General features: G+C 45.0%; 1 protein-coding gene across 3 annotated transcripts; it reads right to left on the minus strand.

Annotated features, from left to right (window-relative positions):
• Positions 1–2: 2 nt before the first annotated feature.
• sec24c (SEC24 homolog C, COPII coat complex component) lies at positions 3–17,218 on the minus strand. Of its 3 annotated transcripts, XM_084040025.1 has the most exons (25): positions 17,028–17,218; positions 15,097–15,275; positions 14,767–14,847; positions 13,893–14,019; positions 12,726–12,892; positions 11,840–12,577; positions 11,615–11,757; positions 9,728–9,796; positions 8,490–8,598; positions 8,081–8,208; positions 6,553–6,691; positions 6,337–6,452; positions 5,835–5,959; positions 5,367–5,558; positions 5,159–5,252; positions 4,950–5,066; positions 4,670–4,840; positions 4,481–4,577; positions 4,233–4,378; positions 3,776–3,914; positions 3,486–3,604; positions 3,060–3,239; positions 2,508–2,693; positions 2,304–2,393; positions 3–1,826 (listed from the first exon to the last, which is right to left on the minus strand). In XM_084040025.1, exons 1-25 carry the CDS (start codon positions 17,201–17,203, stop codon positions 1,686–1,688), a joined length of 3,969 nt encoding a protein of 1,322 aa, XP_083896151.1. In that variant the 5' UTR covers positions 17,204–17,218; the 3' UTR covers positions 3–1,685. The 3 variants fall into 3 exon arrangements, with proteins under 3 accessions (XP_083896151.1, XP_083896153.1, XP_083896152.1); XM_084040027.1 differs by lacking the exon at positions 14,767–14,847; XM_084040026.1 differs by lacking the exon at positions 9,728–9,796.
• Positions 17,219–18,591: the final 1,373 nt, after the last annotated feature.

An 18,591-nucleotide genomic window follows, 5' to 3' on the forward strand; every position in this document is an offset into this window, starting at 1 on the left:
AAAAGGAACAGAAATTAATGTTACAGTCAAGACGGTGGACCGATCAGTCAGTGAACGTGAAAAGACGGAACAGAGGGCTAAACACATACCAAACGAACACAAAGTCATTGTTTAAAATGAACAGAAAACAATAAATGAAGAGAGTATAATCTCACGTGTAGTGTGTGTGTGTGTGTGTGTTGGCTGATCCCTCTGTTCCTCAGGAGAAATTCACCAGGACCGACCACACATTCGCACGCTCTCTCTCTCTCTCACACTCACTCACTCACACACAAACCAAAAAGCCAGTCAAGGCGTCTTCCCCTCTTCAGTAAAAGCCATGATTTCCCATTTCAGCATTTTGTGACAGAGAAACCAACCATCAACAAACCACAGTTGTTCAGGCTGGGTCTTTAAAATTGTTATCTATTAATTCTGTACAGATAATATATTTCTCACACACACACACACACACACACACTGAACACAGCCGGTGTGGAAACAATTCAAAATTTAAACATTTAACTGATGTCCACTCATCCGCCGTCATTCTGTGCTCCGTCTGCTGGAAATTGCTTTATTTATCTTAAATACAATATTGGACATCAGAAGGTCTGATTGATATAAAGTCTGCAGCACTACACGTCGCCAGCAGACAGAAACACCGCTGTGATGGTGAGATCAAAAGTTCACCGCCGCCCTTTGTTTCTTCACTGTATTTCGTGTGGGGCCCCTTTTGTCTTCACTGCATAGACGTGGAACTAATGAAAGCTTCCCCTCGTAACCAGAATCGTGACGGCAACTTGGAAATGCCCATCTGGTTCGTCTTAAAGTTTGATTTGAAGCCGATTTCAACAAATTGGGATTAAACCAAATACTGGAAGAACACAGCAGCCATGTGCACCTTTATTTCACATTTCACTTGTGGACACTGGAACCAGATTTCACACTTCAATGTACCTCTGTGGGTAAAAAAAAAAAAAAAAGATCGCCGGACTCCAGTTTGAGCAGTTAAATCGTGCATTTGAATTTTTGGATTCTCACACCTGGAGACGCCAGGGAGTAAGAATTTGGGCAGTGGGTGACTAATCCTCTCACATCTGGAAACACACACACACACACATTATGAATGATTGAAGCAGCATGGGGAGAGGGTGGGGGGTTGGGTGGGGTACTAAGGCCATGATTAAAGGGGAGAAGAGACAGAAAGAACAGCATTTATTTAACTCCATTTATGTAGATCTCCTTCACTCTATTGGGATTCAATCATATAAAAAGTGTTTGCTATCCGAGGGTCGTTAACGCGCCCAAAACAGCCTTTTCAGTGCTAATAATACAGACAGTACACCGACTACAGTCAACATCAGCCGTCTCCATCACTCACTCACAATCCGTTGCATACATAATTGTTCACTTGTGTATTTACATTACCCAACCTCGTCAGTTATTTTGCCCCTGCTGTGTTGGAGCAGTCAATTTGAGGCAGAGTAAAGCTCTATTAACATCACACACAATCTCTCTCTCTCTCACACACACACACACACACACACACACACACACACACATACAACGAGATCTGCCAGCTGGTCTGTCAGCTGACAGATAGCAAGGAGAGCTTTAGTTTATTAGGTTTAAAAAAAAAAAAAAAAAGGTAAAGCGCTTTCTTTCATGAGGAAGGGTACAGGTGGAGGTGGGTGTCTGTAGGCCTAGCTGAGAAGCTGGCGGATCTCCTTGTGCATGTGACACAAGAAGTCCACGTATGACGCTCCTCCGCTGACGCTCTTATCCTCGACCAAGAAGTGCCTGAATATCAGCTCGGCTCGGTCTTCCTGCTTCACCACCATCAGCTGCAGTGGGTGAGAGGGAGAATGCACAGGGGTCGGGGGTCAAACCTCAACACGCAATCAATGATCAAAAACGGATTATTATTATTTTCCCAATAAATAGACCATAAAAAGTCAGAATAGCAAAAAAAAAAAAATTCAGTTTCCCGAAGCTGAAGGCGATGAAAAAACTGTATATAACAAAGACAAAAGTAAATCCTAACATTTAGGAAGATTTGCTTGATTTTTGATCCAAATGATTATCGAAATAGTTCCCAGTTAATTTTCTCCTGATCGATGAATTGTTTCCTGTTTATATCTTGGCTTTAAAAGTCTTCATTTTATAGACAAACGTCCTGTTCTTCTGCTTTATTTTGACACCGAGTTATGCTCCTCAAGTATAACAGTGTACCATATTTTCAGGGCGAAGAAATGACAGAAGCGGAACACAAAGTATTTTGACTTAAAGACACAGAAGAGGTAAGAAAAGACGATGTTTACCTTCATGTATCGTGATCGCTGCGCTCTGAAGGATTCGATGATCTCTCTGAGTCTCTGAGAGAAGGGGTTGTCGAGCAACGGCAGACTGGTCTGAAACAGGAATTATATATTATGTCAGACTTGTTTTGCAACTTCTTAACACATAAACACAAACAACGATTAGCTGAGGTGAACAAACACAACATGGAAGCCGCCTCCTCTCACCAAGTTCGGGTCTATCTGGCTGAAGCTCTGCGTGCCGAAGATGTTGAGCAGCAGCTCCTGCTGAGCGCTGGCTCCGACCCACAGGAAGAGGTGGAGCCCCGTCTCCAGCAGGTAAACGCCGCCTTTGGACAGCCTCTCCTCCGAGTCCCTCACCGCCACCGGCAGTGACCCGCTATCCAGCTTCGTCTAAGAGTGAAGGGGAATAAGTGAGTGTTGATCTACCGATCAAACGCCGCATTTAGTCTACAAACGTAAGAGCACCGGTTTAATGGCAGAGATGAACTCTTCATTTCCAGCTTCAGACTAATAGCAAAATGTGCCTCACGATGGTGCTTTCCCTCATTCACGTCGTCAACACTAGTGTGTGCAAAGAGTGCAGGTTTTAGCTGACGGCGTCACTATTGTAGGGGTTCAAACTGTACAGACACAAGCACGGATGTACGGCTGTTTTCAGGCGTGGAAAAAACAAGAGATCCTTCTCGTTGATTTGAATGGAGGCTGTGATAACTTTCTAGAGTTGCAGGAGCCCTTTGTGTCGCCGTGCGGTCTCACCAGTGGCAGCAGGCGGGGGTAGAAGAAGACGTGGCTCTCGGAGACGTCCATGCCGCTGATCAGCTGCCTCAGGTAAGCCCGGTCGTCCAACGAGACGTCGGCTCCCGGCAGCAGAACGTCACTCTTCAGCACGCAGTTCAAATAGACGGGCAGGAGCTTCATGCACTCTGGGAGGATCAGCTAGAAAACACACACAGGTAAAGTTATAGATGAGACCTACCTTGATGATGGGTACACATGGGAGAATTTCACAGCTTTGTCTGTGACACTTTGCTATTTATATGATCCGAATGGACTTACTTTTCAATAAAACACAATATGATGTATACTTGAATTGACTGTGGTGCACTGTGGGATAGTTTCTTCTCCCGTTTCATTGAACTGTGTGCGTTGTGTGATGTGGTGCCTGCTGGGAGTTTTCAGTACCTGACCGGCCGATGAGGGGCTTGCACAGTTTTTTCGGTAGCAGGCCAGAATCTGAGCGCACTGGTTGACCAGAGTGTCTCTCACCGCTTTAGTGTGGTTGCTCAGGAGGCCACGGAAAGCTGCAAGACACATAAAAACAATCAAATGAGACATTCATACCAGCAAGCTACCAAGAACAGCCGCCGCTTTCTACTCTGGGCTCCCTGGAGCGGCTGGGGTTTCGTTTCTCCACTCACACCTCATTCAGACTTTTCACAGAACGTATTCCGGCTGTGTGAGCTGGCCCTCACCATATTTGGAGAAGAAGTTGATGATTGTGTCGGTCTCACAGTTGCGGTAGAGGTCGGCCAGTTGTGAGCAGCAGTTGACCGCCAAGTTGTGGACGCGGAGGCGCCTTTGGCCGCTGCAGCTGGTGTACAGGACGGCGCACTGCAGGGAAACAATCAAGACGTGCATATTTACCAAATGAACAACAACCAGAAATCCCTTTGCCCTCCACATCTTGCTTCTTGTCGTTGTGGCTGTCTGATGCAAACTTTCTAAATTCATATTTCATGCCAGATAAACAGCCTGATTGATTTGATGTCAGAGTAGGTGGATCCAACCAACCGTGGCACCTTGTAGGACATGAAAACCAGCAGTAATCTGACTCACTGGTGATTGAAAGTACTGGAAGATAAGACTATCCTAAAACAGTCGATTTGGAAAAAGACAAATAAAATGTGTTCTCTTCTCTTCGTTGCACACCTGCATGAGCGCCCCCGTCTCCTCGCTGAGCTTGTCGTCGTGTTTGAACTCGACAGTGATTGCCTTGTCGCAGTCCAGTCCTGCTAGCTCCACATCTGTGGTGTTACTCATGAAGAAGGAGCCGAAGAAGTCCGTCGCCCGGATACCTGAAGGGATGGCAGGCAGGAGTCATTGTCACACTTCTCTCGCTCTGACCAGTCTTTATTTTGTTGATGTTTTCAAGTCGGGTGGGTGGGGTGGGGGCTCACCTGTGCTGGTTCGCACCCTCATGACAGCATCAAAACCTATTAGTTTCTGAACATCTCGTCTGAGGTCGTTCAAGAATCGCTCCCTGTCCGACTGAGCCTGAGGTAAAGAAAACACACCGGCTGTTATATCCTGTTAACAGAGCAGAAAACACTGAAAACTGAATGAGGAAAAGAGGGACAGCCTCTCACCTGGAAGTAGGTGTATTTGTAGACAGAACCTCCAGTGGAGACAGGAACCACCCCCAGCGTGGCAACGTCCACATACTGGTTGGGGAAGAGGAAGAGATCCACACAACAGCCCTGCGCTACACACTCCTTAGCCAGAGTGTTGTAGAAACCCACCTGGGGCTGAAACAGGGACTGAGGAAGACGGGAGAGGACGGAGAGTCAGCCGGGAGGTCTTATAAAACAACTCATATAACAGCTTTTTATTGTGAGATATGTATTTGCACGCTACATTGCCGTTTACCTTCTCCTTATCGGTCCCAATCAGCTTTTTGTCTTCTCTGTTCTTAAGTTTTCCAGGAGCTTCTGCGATGGGCAGAGAGGTGTGGAACACAAACAGCTTCCCCGAGCAGTCAGCAGCCTGAAAAAACGGCAACACGCAAATGATCAGGCATGTCACCGGACTGGAAAACATTTTCCAGGCTTATAATGTAAACGGTAATATGTGGTTACCTTGAGTGCCTCCAGTCCTGCTTGAATAACAGGCCCAAAGACTGTCTCCGTCTCCCTGGTGTCTGCAAACATCTCCGGGATCTGGTCCAGCAAACTGGAAAACACAAAGAATATGTCACTGAACCCGATCCATTTGTCTGTCCGTTCTGCATCTCATGTATTTTTTGTTTTGTGTGTGCATGCGTGTTTTTATTTCTCTTCTCCCCACCTTTCAATAACAAGCCGACTCTCTTTCACGTTGACCAGGAAGCCGTCGAGCAGGGGGACAAACATGTCCGATATATCGGACACTACCAACATTTGCGGCTGGGCCAGACTCGACTTGACGTTGTAGAAGTGCAAAACCTTGTTGTAGGTGACAAAACCCACCCGCACCACAGACTCCATTTCTGGGTTCTCCCTGGATGCAGAAGCAGAGGACGAGAAGGGAGAGAGGTCAAGTCTGCAGTTCCTGACACGAGTTTAGTTTTTTTTTTTTACTAACTAACCTCACATTTAGAGAAAATATCACTTCTTCTTTTCAATCGGCTTCTCTTTGCTTCCCCACTTTCTCCTCACTTCATTATTTTTCTTCCTATCCTTCCCTTCATAGCATTTTGTCTGTTTTATCATCAGTCACTTCTTTACATTCCCCTTTCCTTCTGACCATCCCCAGTGCCTCTATGTGTTTGAGTACCTGGGCAGGTAGTCTAGGAGGTTCTTGAGTTCCTCGCAGACAATGTTGACCATGCCGCTCTTCACAGCATTGTAGGACACGTCGATAAGGAAGATGAAGGCTGGAGGCTGAGGAATCTTGTTGTTCTGTTAGAGACAAAGTCATGTGTAAATAAAACACACAGATTCTGCTATTTTCTCAGCAGCTGAATAGCATCCTTCTAAAATAATCTATTACAACCTGTGATTTAATGTAAGCGTGCAACAAATGTATGATGTTGGCGTCACACCTACAGAATTTTATCATTTGCAGACGCTGATGAAATAAAATGTAGACAAAACAAATTCAGGGAGACTCAATGGAGACAGCAGCCTACAGGCTTAGCTTTATTAGTTCATTGGATAATAACTTAATAATGTTTTTGAAGATCGTTATTGATGGTAGATCCCTGAGGGGATCTTTGGATAAACAATCTGCTGCGGACTCTATTGGAATAAAGATGGTTGATTAATCCAAGACTTGCCTTACAGTAGTCCACAGTGGCCAGGAACTCGTAGCTCCCCAGCGAAAGCTCCGGCCTGTCATAGCAGTCCACCCTCTTACCAGTGTGGTCCAGATGCTGGAAGTAATGTGGAGGCACTGTGGGGGAAAGAGGCGGGAACATCAGTACGGTTGTTTTAAGTAAAAAAAAACACCCAAAGAAACAAGTTTTAATCCATGAACGCAGACAGAAACTCACCCTCTGTGACGCAGCTGCAAAAGCCACACTGGAAGCGACGGCCTCCCTCTATGAACTGCATGTATGGACACATGTAGGCCTTGCAACGGTTGCAGCGGATTGGACCACCCTCGCCGTGGTCCACCAGGTATGGAGGCGTCTGACAAGAGATGCAATTAGAACGATTAGTATTATGCAACAATTAGAATATCCGAGAACAACAGACTTAATTCATACAATTTAGCTGCATCTTAAACCCTAACACAGACAGTAATGTAATATTCACACCCCGTTTTATATTAAGTGATGAAAAGTAGTCCAAATGGATATTGGTTAGCCATGAGGTGAATGCATGAAACAAGGTCATGCAGCCACTCCCACCTTTTTGATTTTGAGACGGATTATCTCGACCACATGACAGGCGTTCTGCCTTAAATACTACATGTCAGGCAATGCCATGAAAATTAATCTTTTTTTTCGGGAAAAGGATTCAAACGGTTATGAGAACCTCAGCAGAAAGACAGAACTGCACTGTGGAACGTACAGTAGAGATGTGGAAGGCAAAAGAAGATTCAGATTAACACAACTATGTAGTTAAAGGAGTCATCACCTGGTTTTATACGTATCCAGCCCCCCTTGGATCGCTTTGGATCAATTCGTAAAACTTATTAGAAAAAAAAAAAAAAAATTTAATCAAACATTGAGCTTGTTCTGACCCTTTTTCGTACCGCGATTTTATCACGCGAGATTACGCGCGAGGTTTTGACTGGTCCGGATGTGCATTGTATAATATGTAATGAGGCGCGCGTTGATTCGCCGCAGGAAGGACAGAGCCGGGGGGGCTTGCCTGCATGCAGACTCCAAAACATAATGGCGGCGCTTCGGCGATTTCAGGTAGCGGACGGGGCGGGGTTGGGTGGTGAAAGAGGGGTGGGCTTATGCAAGTAGCCGCCACGGTGACGTCACCGAAGGCGCAGAATCAAAATCTCGTGCTTTAGGAATGCACACCCTTGTGTGCTATTCCTGTTCGGAAAAAGAGCAGAAGCGAAAAAACGGCGCCACTTTCAAACTCCAGCCTTTCAGGCAAGTTTCAACTGAGGTCAAACACAGATATGCATGTTTTAACAAGAGAAATTGCGATTTCCAGGTGATGACTCCTTTAAACACTTCCCTCTATAATTTACCACAACTAAAGGGGAATGTATTCATTGGACAAATGGTCCAAAGTCAAAGGATATTTAACATGCCATGAAAAATGTCTACATGGTTTAATCAATTATCAAAATAGTTGTGGTTTAAATATCTTGTTGTTGCAGCTGTAAGCTCGGCCAACAACTTTAAGGATAATATGCTCATATAGAGCTCTTTTGACTTAACTTATTCCAGCATTTTTCAACCAAATGCTACATATTTCGCATCTTGAATGACATCAAAAATTGTTTCCCAATTAATACAGTTTTTTTTAGAATAACAGTGCAGAAAAAGAGCTCCCCAGTCTCCGATGCAGGAGACTGGGGAGAGAAAGGCAAGAGGAGGGGGCGTTGCTCACCTCATCTGGCGGCAGCGTGGCGAGGGGCTTTATGACGGCGGCCAGAGGCACCTGAGACTGCTTGGCCATATCGGCTGTGCAAGGCATATTGTAGGCCGTACAGCGAACAAACCTGGGACTGGCGTTCCCTAAACACAGACACAGATTCTCCATTAACATCACGGTCCTTACACAGTCCATCAAGCTTCCAATCAGTCTCGTATATAAGGTTTCTTTGCACCGCCATGTTTTTTCAGTTAGCGGTTTATTATGAATATATTTAAAAGTCTTCAAAAGAAAATTGTCAAGTCAGAAATCAAATCGGTGCATCTCTTAAAAAAAGGTAACAAGCTTAATTTCCTGCAACCTTTCGGACGATGTGAGTGAGAAGCTGCCAGATGTAAATGTGTTCACAGGAAGTAGAACCTACCTTGGTCTTTGACCTGGAAGTTGGTGGTGACCAGCGGTGGGGCCTGACCTCTGACCCCTGTGGTGAATGGCTCGGTGCTCTTAGCCTTGTCGTCCTCTATTACCTGGATCTAAAAAGGGAGGGAAGGGTACAACATCTATAATCCACGCCGTTTACAGCATAAATACACACACATGTTCCCACAAAGTCTAAAAGAGGAAAATTCAACACACATGCAGGACTTTCACACAACCCCTACATTTGCTACTAGAACACACTGAAAACCCATCAACCTCTGTGGATAAAAGGAAATCACAGTCGAGTCAAGATTGAGGTGACATCTCCTGGAAAAGGTGCAGGATTTATCAAGGCATGCCATTAATGCAAGGAATCGAGGGTAAGTCGAAACAGGCCAGCATGCAGGGCACGGAGAGGAGGTTTTTGAAAACGGCGGCTGTCTGAGCCTGATGCTGGCAAACTATAATCACTATCCTCAAGTTATCAAAACTAAGCCAAGCTGCCTCAAAGTCCTGATCAAACAGGATCAGTGAGATGGGAGGTAGCAGGAATGACCAACACATGTTTTGATACGACAATGGGTTGTGTTTTTAAGATTACAAGTGTGTCTTTTATTCAAAGACAGAAATTTGATTCTTAAAGGAATAGTTTGCCATTTTGCTTAAGAGGAATAACCCCTGTAAAAGGCTGATTTGTTGTTTTTACACTTAGGTTCTTAAACGGATTAAACTAACAAGACACAACATGTAAATTAGTAAGCTTTGGAGGTGTTAGTCGGTAGACGGATACATTCTGACAGAGCCAGGCCATTTATGCTAAGCTTATTTAGCTGGTCGCTGCTTCATATTTTAGCGCACAGACAAACACACGTCTCATCTTACTCTCAGCATGAAAGCAAATAAGCATTTCCCCCCAAATTCTATTCCTTTACACAATACCATTAACTCTGGTGTTTCATTTACTTTTATTTGGGCATAAATGCTGGAATATATTAGATGCCAAAATCTGTGATACAGCATCGGTGTGTTTTTCCACTCCTATTGGATAGGAATGATTCTGGTAAAACAGAACACACAACGTATGTCCAAAAGGAGCCCATCTTTGACATTGTGACTATTACCGAATTTGAGGGGTATGAAGGGCAAAAAAAAAAGAGGAGGTGTGGGAAGCTTTGGTTTAGTGCAAGCGGGCAGAGAGGACAGGATGAAGCAGAGGAAAAGGCAGGCACACAGGAAACTTACTGGGCTGGGAATAGCGTCTGGATCTATTCTATGTCTTGATTTCTGCACAGCCGGCATGTCAGACGCTTGCTTTACATTCAAAAGTTTGTCCAGCAAATTGTGCAAAACAGGACAAAATAAATGAATACAAGGAGTGAAATATATATAAAAAAAAGAGGAGTGTGAGAACAGAACACTCAGCAAGACTATGCTGAGTAGCAGGCAGCATAGTTGTTAATTCAGACAGAAACTCATCAGTAGTATTGATTATAGATTAGTGGTATTGTAGGCGATGACAATCAAGCGCAAGTAGATGTAGAATAACATACCAGTAGCCTGTTTGACATATGCTAAGCAGCTCTAAATGTAAAGGCAGCAACGGAGGGTTGCAATGTTAAAATATGACTGTGACCCCCGTGTCTAGACTGCAAACAGCACTTCAGCGTTGCTTTGGCGTGAAGAAGGATGAGTAAACAAATCTTCTTTTTCAACTTTTCTCATTTTTTTCAATGGCCTAGATGGCAGCATTACAAACAGCATTATGACAATAAATACACAAGATGAGCAGGCCATGAAAAAGTATCCCACACTGCACAAGAGAGCATAGAGATCACTAATACAGAATTCTCATTAGACTGCATGTAAAGTCACTTGTAATATTGAACTCAAACTGCGATTGCTTTATGATTTTGTCTTAAACAGTAGATGCTAAATGCCTGGGGCCGTATTCATAATGTTGCTCTTGGTGACGCAATTCTAGATAAATTCACAGCAGACGCAAATGGATTTTTCCTGTCTCACGCTACTCGTACAAGTTTCACCGCAGGAAATAACCACTATTGCTGCTTTGTACATGTTGTACAAGTCAGATAGGCCGGGTAATCATAGGGCGTCCTGTCCAGAGGAGCTTGGTAAATTTCATTGAGCTGCATTCACTGCGACTAGTATGCCACAAGGCGGCTGGTTTACTACAGCGTTAAACAATTTTGTTGCGATTTAAATGAAATAAACGGATAAAGAGGACGCCGAAATAACTACACCATGACGTAGATTAGTAAAGGGTCCGAAGTCATGGTTCGTTAGGTCTGTCGGCCAGAGGATAAGCAAAGAATTTATAAAATGCTTGTTTTCTGAATGGAGTTCTGATCAATCAGAGCTAAGCTATGCTAACAACGTAGCTGCTCCATCAACACTTAAAATAATGTCATATAGGCATAAAAACCTTGTTGTTTGTACCATAGACAGACGGTTCATACACATAATTTAAGTGAAAAGGAGTAGGCACTTTAATAAAGCTTTTAGAGTTCCTCAAACAGAGGAGAAACTGGTGGGAAGACAAAGACGTAGGAGAAATAGTCTCCAAACGCTGAATGACAGTGAGTTAATGAAAGGCGGCAGTTAGATTGTGCAGAGATAAACGTTTGTGGTCAATCTCATTCAAGATGTGCTTACATCGCCCACCCAACGCTATAACGCCAGAAATTAAAGTGATCACAACACTAAGATATTTGGCAACTGGAAAAATGCAAGTGTTCGCTGGTTTGTAGAGTCACGTACAGACCGACGCTGCTACGTATATAGACTGACCAGCAATCACAAGAACATCAGAAAGCTGAGCACTTTTTCCAAGTGCAGAAATGACCAGCATGGTAAATAACTGTTAGAAAATAACTACAGCAACCATCAGCAGTTGAATCATCTATTGACATTAACAATTCATTAGGTACACGTACATCTGTACAATGTAATGCAATTCAATACAACAGCTCAGTTTGCATGATGGAGTGGTATATATAAATCTAAATGTCACTTTTAAACTAAATCTGGCAATTTGAAAGTCATCTTTTTTCACTAATATATTCTTTTGTTTTTAGAGAAGTACACAAGAGTGTGTTTGCATCTGCTCACCGGGCTAGGAATGGCATCTGGGTCAAGTCTTTTCTGTGCTGTGGGAGCAGGAGCCGGTGCTGGTGCAGGGGCTCCATAATTTGGTTGCCCGGGATAAGGGCCTGCATAGCCAGGCTGAGGGCCTCTCACCTGCCCAAACGCACCTGAAAAGAACAGACAAATAGCTTAATGATGGAGAAAACAAAACAAATCTATCTAGCTTCCACTCAGTGGCGGTCTCCTCACCATTCTGCTGAGGAGGGTATCCTCCCTGCATGCCAGGCTGAGAGGGGGGCTGCTGCATGGGCCCAGGGGGGCCTGGTGGGCCCTGTGGTCCTGGAGGCATGTGGTTGCTCTGGGCCATGGAAGTGGGAGGCATCTGAACTCTGGGAGGAGGGGGACCTGAGTGGTATGGGGGTGGATGGGATGGAGGAGGCTGCTGTTGGGGTGGCATGGGGCCTGGGTACTGGCCAGGGGGCATTGCGTTTGGAGGAGGACCAGGAGGAGGAAAAGACCCAGGTTGAGAGGAAGGAGCGGGCGCTCTAGGTGGAAAAGAGCCCTGGGCAGGGGGAGGCGGCCCGGAGACGAAGGCAGGATGACTGACAGGTGGAGGAGCTGAAGAGAAGGGGGGCTGGGCTGGAGGGAAGGACTGCTGTGGCTGGGACGCTGGGGGAACAGGAGCTTGACTGGGGGGAGGCGCGGGACCCGAGTAGGAGGAGGAGGGAGGAAAGGTTTGCTGAGAGGAAGGAGGTGGCGGCGCAGCGGAGGTGAACTGCTGTTGAGAGGTAGGGGGAAGAGAAGAGGTGAACGGCTGCTGAGAAGGAGGTGGTGGGCCTCCGTAGTATTGCTGAGAAGCTGCAGGGCCACTGGGAGGTGGTGGTTGGGTCGGTGCAGAGGACGCGGGGGGAGGGGTTTGGGTGTAAGCGAGTGGAGGTGCGGCTGAGTAGGCAGTATTGACAGGGGGCTGGGAGCTGTGAGGGGGAGCTGAGGAGAGAGCGACAGACAGTGTTATTACCTCCAGGTGATACATGCATCTACAATACTCTCATTTAAATCTTTGTTACGTCCACATCACACGCCATTCACACCCTTATTCCATCATATTACAATCCAGGTATAGATCCAAATGTACCATATCCTGGCCCCGCAGGGGTTGGCGGTCCAGAGGTGATCTGCATCCCAGTCATCTGGTCGGTGACCTGCTGCATTGAGGGTTGTGGCGCGTAATGTTGGGGATAGGAGGGTTGTGGCCCTGCCAGGTTCACAGCTCCGTGGTTGTATGGCTGAGACGCAGGAGGCCTGGAAGCGCATTAATCTTTCAGCGTGTACTTGCACTTGAGTAACTGGGTTACAGTCGGTTTTCTACAGTGAGCTGCTTAAGCATCAAGTAAATGAGAAACCTGGTTTCTGTAATCAGGGTAGGGGATTAGAGAAACAGATTTCTCCTGGGGAAGGGGGATTTCTTGCCCATGGTGTTTTAACATTTGCACGACAAAATAGCAGCAGAACTAACTGAAAGTGAGTGAACTGAAAACACAAAGTGGCCTCTAGGAGTCTTAAAAAAAAAAAGTGAATCGCCACAGCTGAGCATTTGTAACATTCAGAAGCACTTTGAGGGAAGCCCCTGCTCTGAATACCTGCCCTCTCACTCCGCTTCAACACACAACACAAAAATAATCCAGACGGACTAATCTTCTATCTCCAACACAGTTAAAATGAGAAAACAATGTTTCACAAATACTGCTGGGTGTAGAGGAAATATCTGATTATGACCTGCCGCAAGCACCCAATGCAGTAACCAGATTACTACAGTGCATGTAAAAGTACTGATTAAAATGAAATACTACCTTTGCAGTAGCTAAAGTACCAGCACATAAAGAAGAGTGTTTCAAACAGGAGGCATTACTGTCTTTTACTATTCACAATTTTGAAACACATATATTTTAATCATTTGCTTTGGTTGGTTTGGGGTCCACTTTCACTCTAAACTAACCGCACGACAGCCGTCTAGGAGGAGCATGAAGCTGCGAGGTTTCAGGACAGTCTTGGTGCAGTTATCTGATGTGTTTAAGTGGGTTCTGTAATCTGCTTGAATGAGCTGAATTTGTGAAGAGAAACCTGCAGAGTTGAATAACCTGCTACAAGTGAACCTCAAGTAGGCAATGAAACGTTTGAGTACATGCAAATGTCATCCTAGTCTGCATTAAACACACAAGTTGTTGAATTAAAATAAGCCATGTTTATACACCTCAGGCCTCAATACAGATAGGGAAATAACAACCAATCAGCATGTAATTACCTGGGTGGCGCCTGTGTCATAGGTGTGGGTCCATTCTGCATGTTCCCTTGACCTTGACTGTACTGGTTATATGGTTGAGATGCAGAGACTGGAGGGACTCCGGAGGTGGGAAGACCCCTGACAGGACCTGAAATGCAGGAACAGAATATTATTGACACACCTGCAAAAAGCATGAATCACCCCTGCAACGAATAATCCTAAATACCAATATTTCTAATAATAAAGATTAGCACAGCAAGCTAAACGCGGCTATAGGCCACTCTGGCGCCCAAAAACATTTTAAGAACGAACAGATTACATTGCCAGATCTTGCCTCTGGGGTAAGGAGCACAGACTACATACTGAAAGCAGGCTGGGATTGTGATGAAGGTTGGAAATAAACACCAGAGAGATCATTTTAGGATGTAAAAATATAGCTTAGCAAATGTCACTCTGTCAGCTTGCCTTTGTGTTTGTACCGTTTTAAAAATTGCAGTCATGAGAAACTGTCAGCCTAGTAGTTTGCTAACAAAACGATGTCCATACAGATGGAAAAAAACATAATAAACCACTCTACCTTCCCTATGTACACTGAAATAACAACAATGTGTGTAAAAATTCAATGTGAATGAATAGAAAATGAATATGACCAACAGAGATCGAACCTGAAACATCTATCGCACATAATAAAAGCATAGCTGACACTTCTATGTAATAAAACGGTTAGTAACTGGTTGGCTGATATGCTTTTCACTGGCATTAGGGGTATTCTACTGTACATTATGAAAACACCATGGCAAAAAGAATAATGCCCGTAGGTACAGAGAGGATTCGAGGATTGCAGAGCACGTGGAGAGTGAAATGAATGAGTAAGAAGAAGAGAGGAGGAAGTTACCTAAGTCGAGAGGAGAGGAGAGGTCAGAGACTGGGTTGGCTGCCACAGCCTTAGAGGGAAAGCTTGTGAAAGGAGAATAACCTGAAATACAAGAAAAGGAGGGAAATACGTGGAGATGTAGGGGAAAGCTTCAGGCAATGCGAAGATTCAGATTAGTATGCAAAAGGCACAGTGCTGTTCACGCACATACGTGAACAATGCCGTGGCGAGGAAGCAGGTAGGGAGGACGCTCCAAGGTTAAGATTGCTATAAGAGCATACAGCTGACCTGGTGTCTCCCCCTCTCAACTCACTCACTCACACACCAACGTGTTCAGAAGCAGGACTTTACCTTGCTGTGGAGCCCCTGGCTGGTAGGCTGAAGCGGGGCCGTTGTAGGGTGCGTAGGGCGTAGGGTATCCCCCGTCCAGGGGTGCATAGCCGGGCTGGCCGTAGCCAGGCTGGGGCTGGCCATACGGAGAGGCCATTGGAGTGTGCTGGTTTACATTCATCCTCAGTTCATCCCTAAATCTGGACACAATCGTAACATGATCACAAACTCAATATCATAATTCAAGACTAAACTTGTTGAGCCTGTTTTCGGGCTCTAAACTATGAGTTCACCACCACAACACTGTTAGTGTAAAAGCCTGTAAGACATGGGTGTTATTAATACCAAAGTCTAGGGTTCCCCTGATCTCAAGAGAGGGCCTTTCTTTCCAGGAACCAACCATGCTCACACTCCTCGCCCCATGAGGAAAATGTCTACTACAGATAGAACCTCTAAAAGTCCCAATTAATTGATCTCAGCAAGAATGTTTACTGCCAACTCCCTCTCTCAACATGTAGGGTACTCTTTTCTGTTATCAACTGAAAACAGATGGAGGAGCTCCTAAGTGGCAGTGCTAAGAAAGCCAATGCGTCACCCCAAATTAGTTTGTTCCTGATATAAAAACAATTCAAGCTCCACGTTTCAGACACAAAATTAGACTTTCTTGTGCCATTATGTCCTGGTTCATTGACAACACCTTTGTTAGCTTTTTATGTTTGACTTGGCCACACCTACGGACTGTGTATATGCCTATTCAGTTTACACACAGGGAGAGAGAGAGAGATGGAGGGGGCCAACAATGACGCTTTACATGAAAAAATAAACTGCTTACAAAAGACAAGAGTACCCACGCTGAAACAAGCAGTTCAAGTGGGGCCAAAACCAAATGTGAAACACAACAGACACAAGTCACAATACTAGCAACTAGTGCTCACTCAGCAATAAGTGTGATATGAAACACTGTGACTACTGTGCCAAGAGAAGACCTCAGAAGGTAACTCGGCGTTGCAGTCAACTTTTTTTCCGGGAATGATTACTCCTGCATATCACATGTCAACTGCCACCTTAGCCACAAATAAAAGTAGTTGACCAACGGCGTCGTTTATTCACTTTGGCTTCTGGAGACCGGCCTAACCCTTGTATGACAGTGACGGGTATCATCTAACAGACAAACACGGGCTAAACGAGCGGGGCCTTTGAATAATTCAGCAGTGCAGGTGCCACAACGAGAAACACAATCGCCGGAGCCGTACAGCTATTTAGTGTGTCGGGGCCTACGGAGTGACCCATATCTGCTCCCCCTTGGCTGGATTAAGGAGATGGGTTTAGCGGTTTCACTCATATACCTACGGAAAATGTGGCATATTTGAGAACAATAAACATGAATGTCAAACGCCAGCTTCTTAGGGGGTGAAGTATTATAGCAGCGAAGCAGGGGGGGAGCTAGCTAGCGGGTGTAGCAGTGTGCTAACGGGAACAACCTCAGTGCCGCATTACAGTTAGCTCGCTAGCTTAGCATAGGTTGACATGTCACCCCCCCAAACTCAAAACACAAGTGCTCGGTTAACGTGATGCGACCAACTGTCACGAGTTAAAACGAAGCGAAACACAGTATTTGATTTAAACAAACGTCCCAAGTTTTGGGAGGTAGTGGTGGGGTGCTAACTCAGGTGTGTTAGCTCGCTAACGTTAGCAACCATACAACTTGAATCAAGATGACAGCAGCAACGGTTGAATCAGCTGTGACCAAAAAAAAAATCGCCACAACCGGACACGGCTAATGGTAGCCTATTAGCTTAGCCGAGCTAGTAACCTCCAGCTATTTCGCAGAGATTCTGCTAGCCGTTAGCGTTAGCTAGCATTAGCAAACGTAGCACCAAAAAAAAAACAAGCTCTGCTGTCGAGCCGGGCAGAGATGTCACACGTTAACTTGATATCTGATGGAAACCTACCTCCGAAGTGTTGTGAATGGTAAGGCTACCCTTCTGCTAGGGGGGGCAGACTGTGAAACCCAGTGGCCGACAAACTGTGGAGCCGATGTCGTCCCTGGGTGTTTCTCACTAATCCCTTCTTGGTATGAAAAGCGGACATTCAGCGGAACTGCTGCAGCGCTGTGCCACGTCCACATCCGGACACCGGAGAGCGACCCCCCCTCCCACATTCACCGGCGCTGAGCGGAGAGCACCGGTGACCGGGAGGACGTAATAATAATACTATAACTCACTATTAACTCAGTTTTTAACGTTTCAAATAATAATAATACAATTTATTCTGATAATTGAGTAGTTGAATTTAAAGGAATGTAGTCAGCCCATTGACTTTTCCATTTGCATGGCTTTCTAAATTTTTGAATGAGGAACATCATATTTGGGGATTAGGGGAATCACTGTGGCTGGAAATCTTACTTTAATGCTTGTTTTTACAAAGTACTACAAATGAAATTGTATTAAAATGAAAAGATAATGAGGTATAAAGGGGGTGAATGGGGCAGGTGGGAGAGATACCATACCATGACGGGGGTTGGGGGGGGGGTCTGTTGTATTTTCGTTGTTAAAATATTACGTTTAAATTAGTATTGTCTATAATTATTGTCTGTTTTTTTGACCATGTTTAAGCTTGTCAAACACGGAAATGCGTTTAAAAAAACAACATGACTGTTATTTTTATATTGCATTTATCTATGCAGTATTTTTTTTAGGGGTGCTGGGACTCAATGTCACCCCTAAAACGGGCTAGATAGCCTATGGCGTAGGCTAAAAGCCAATATGACTGTGGTCACCCTCCCAGCCATCTATCAAATAATTACAGTGGTGTCGTGATTGATGAGGTGGGTGTACTGCTAGATGAGTACAGAGGAGGAAGTGGGAATACTCTCCTATATATATTCCAGTGGCTTTCTGTACTGTAAACCGCCAAAAAAAGAGGTGGGTGTACCCCGTATACCTGCGTATACCCTCCACTACACCACTGAATAATTATAATGTCGCAAGAGGTGGTCACCTGAATTGGGTCAAATTCTCATTACTATTCATTAATAAAACTGGCATGAATTTTGTTAGACGAAAACAAATTGAAGCTGTTGTGAACTATTCTTAATGTGTTCTGTGTAAAAAAACACAAACAAAAATTATATTTCCTATGTGGTAAGTGCCCTCTCGTACCCACTCTGACGCAGAGGAATTGAAAATTAACCCTCTTTTTAGAGACGTTAAAGATTGAATTGAATCAAATTGACCCCAGGGATAACAAAGGTTAAACCCACTGAAATTCCTAAAATATTTCCTCCTCACACCCCCCCTCTTCTGTGCTTTAAGGTCGGGGTTCTGTGGGAAGATGAAGACAAACCTGCAAGCCGCCTCCTGCAGCAGCAGAGGCAGCGGCTGCTGGCCAGACCAGCTGAGGTGGGGGGGTCAAAGAGGGAGTGGGGGTAGCGGTTATTTCGGGAGGGTATATCAGCAAGCGTCCTGATCTGTACAGAGTGCTTGAGAGTGACATGGCAAGTGTTGAATATGAGAG

The sequence above is a fragment of the Eutrigla gurnardus genome, assembly GCF_963514095.1.
Source record: "Eutrigla gurnardus genome assembly, chromosome: 22".
Taxonomy (NCBI): Eukaryota; Metazoa; Chordata; class Actinopteri; order Perciformes; family Triglidae; genus Eutrigla; species Eutrigla gurnardus.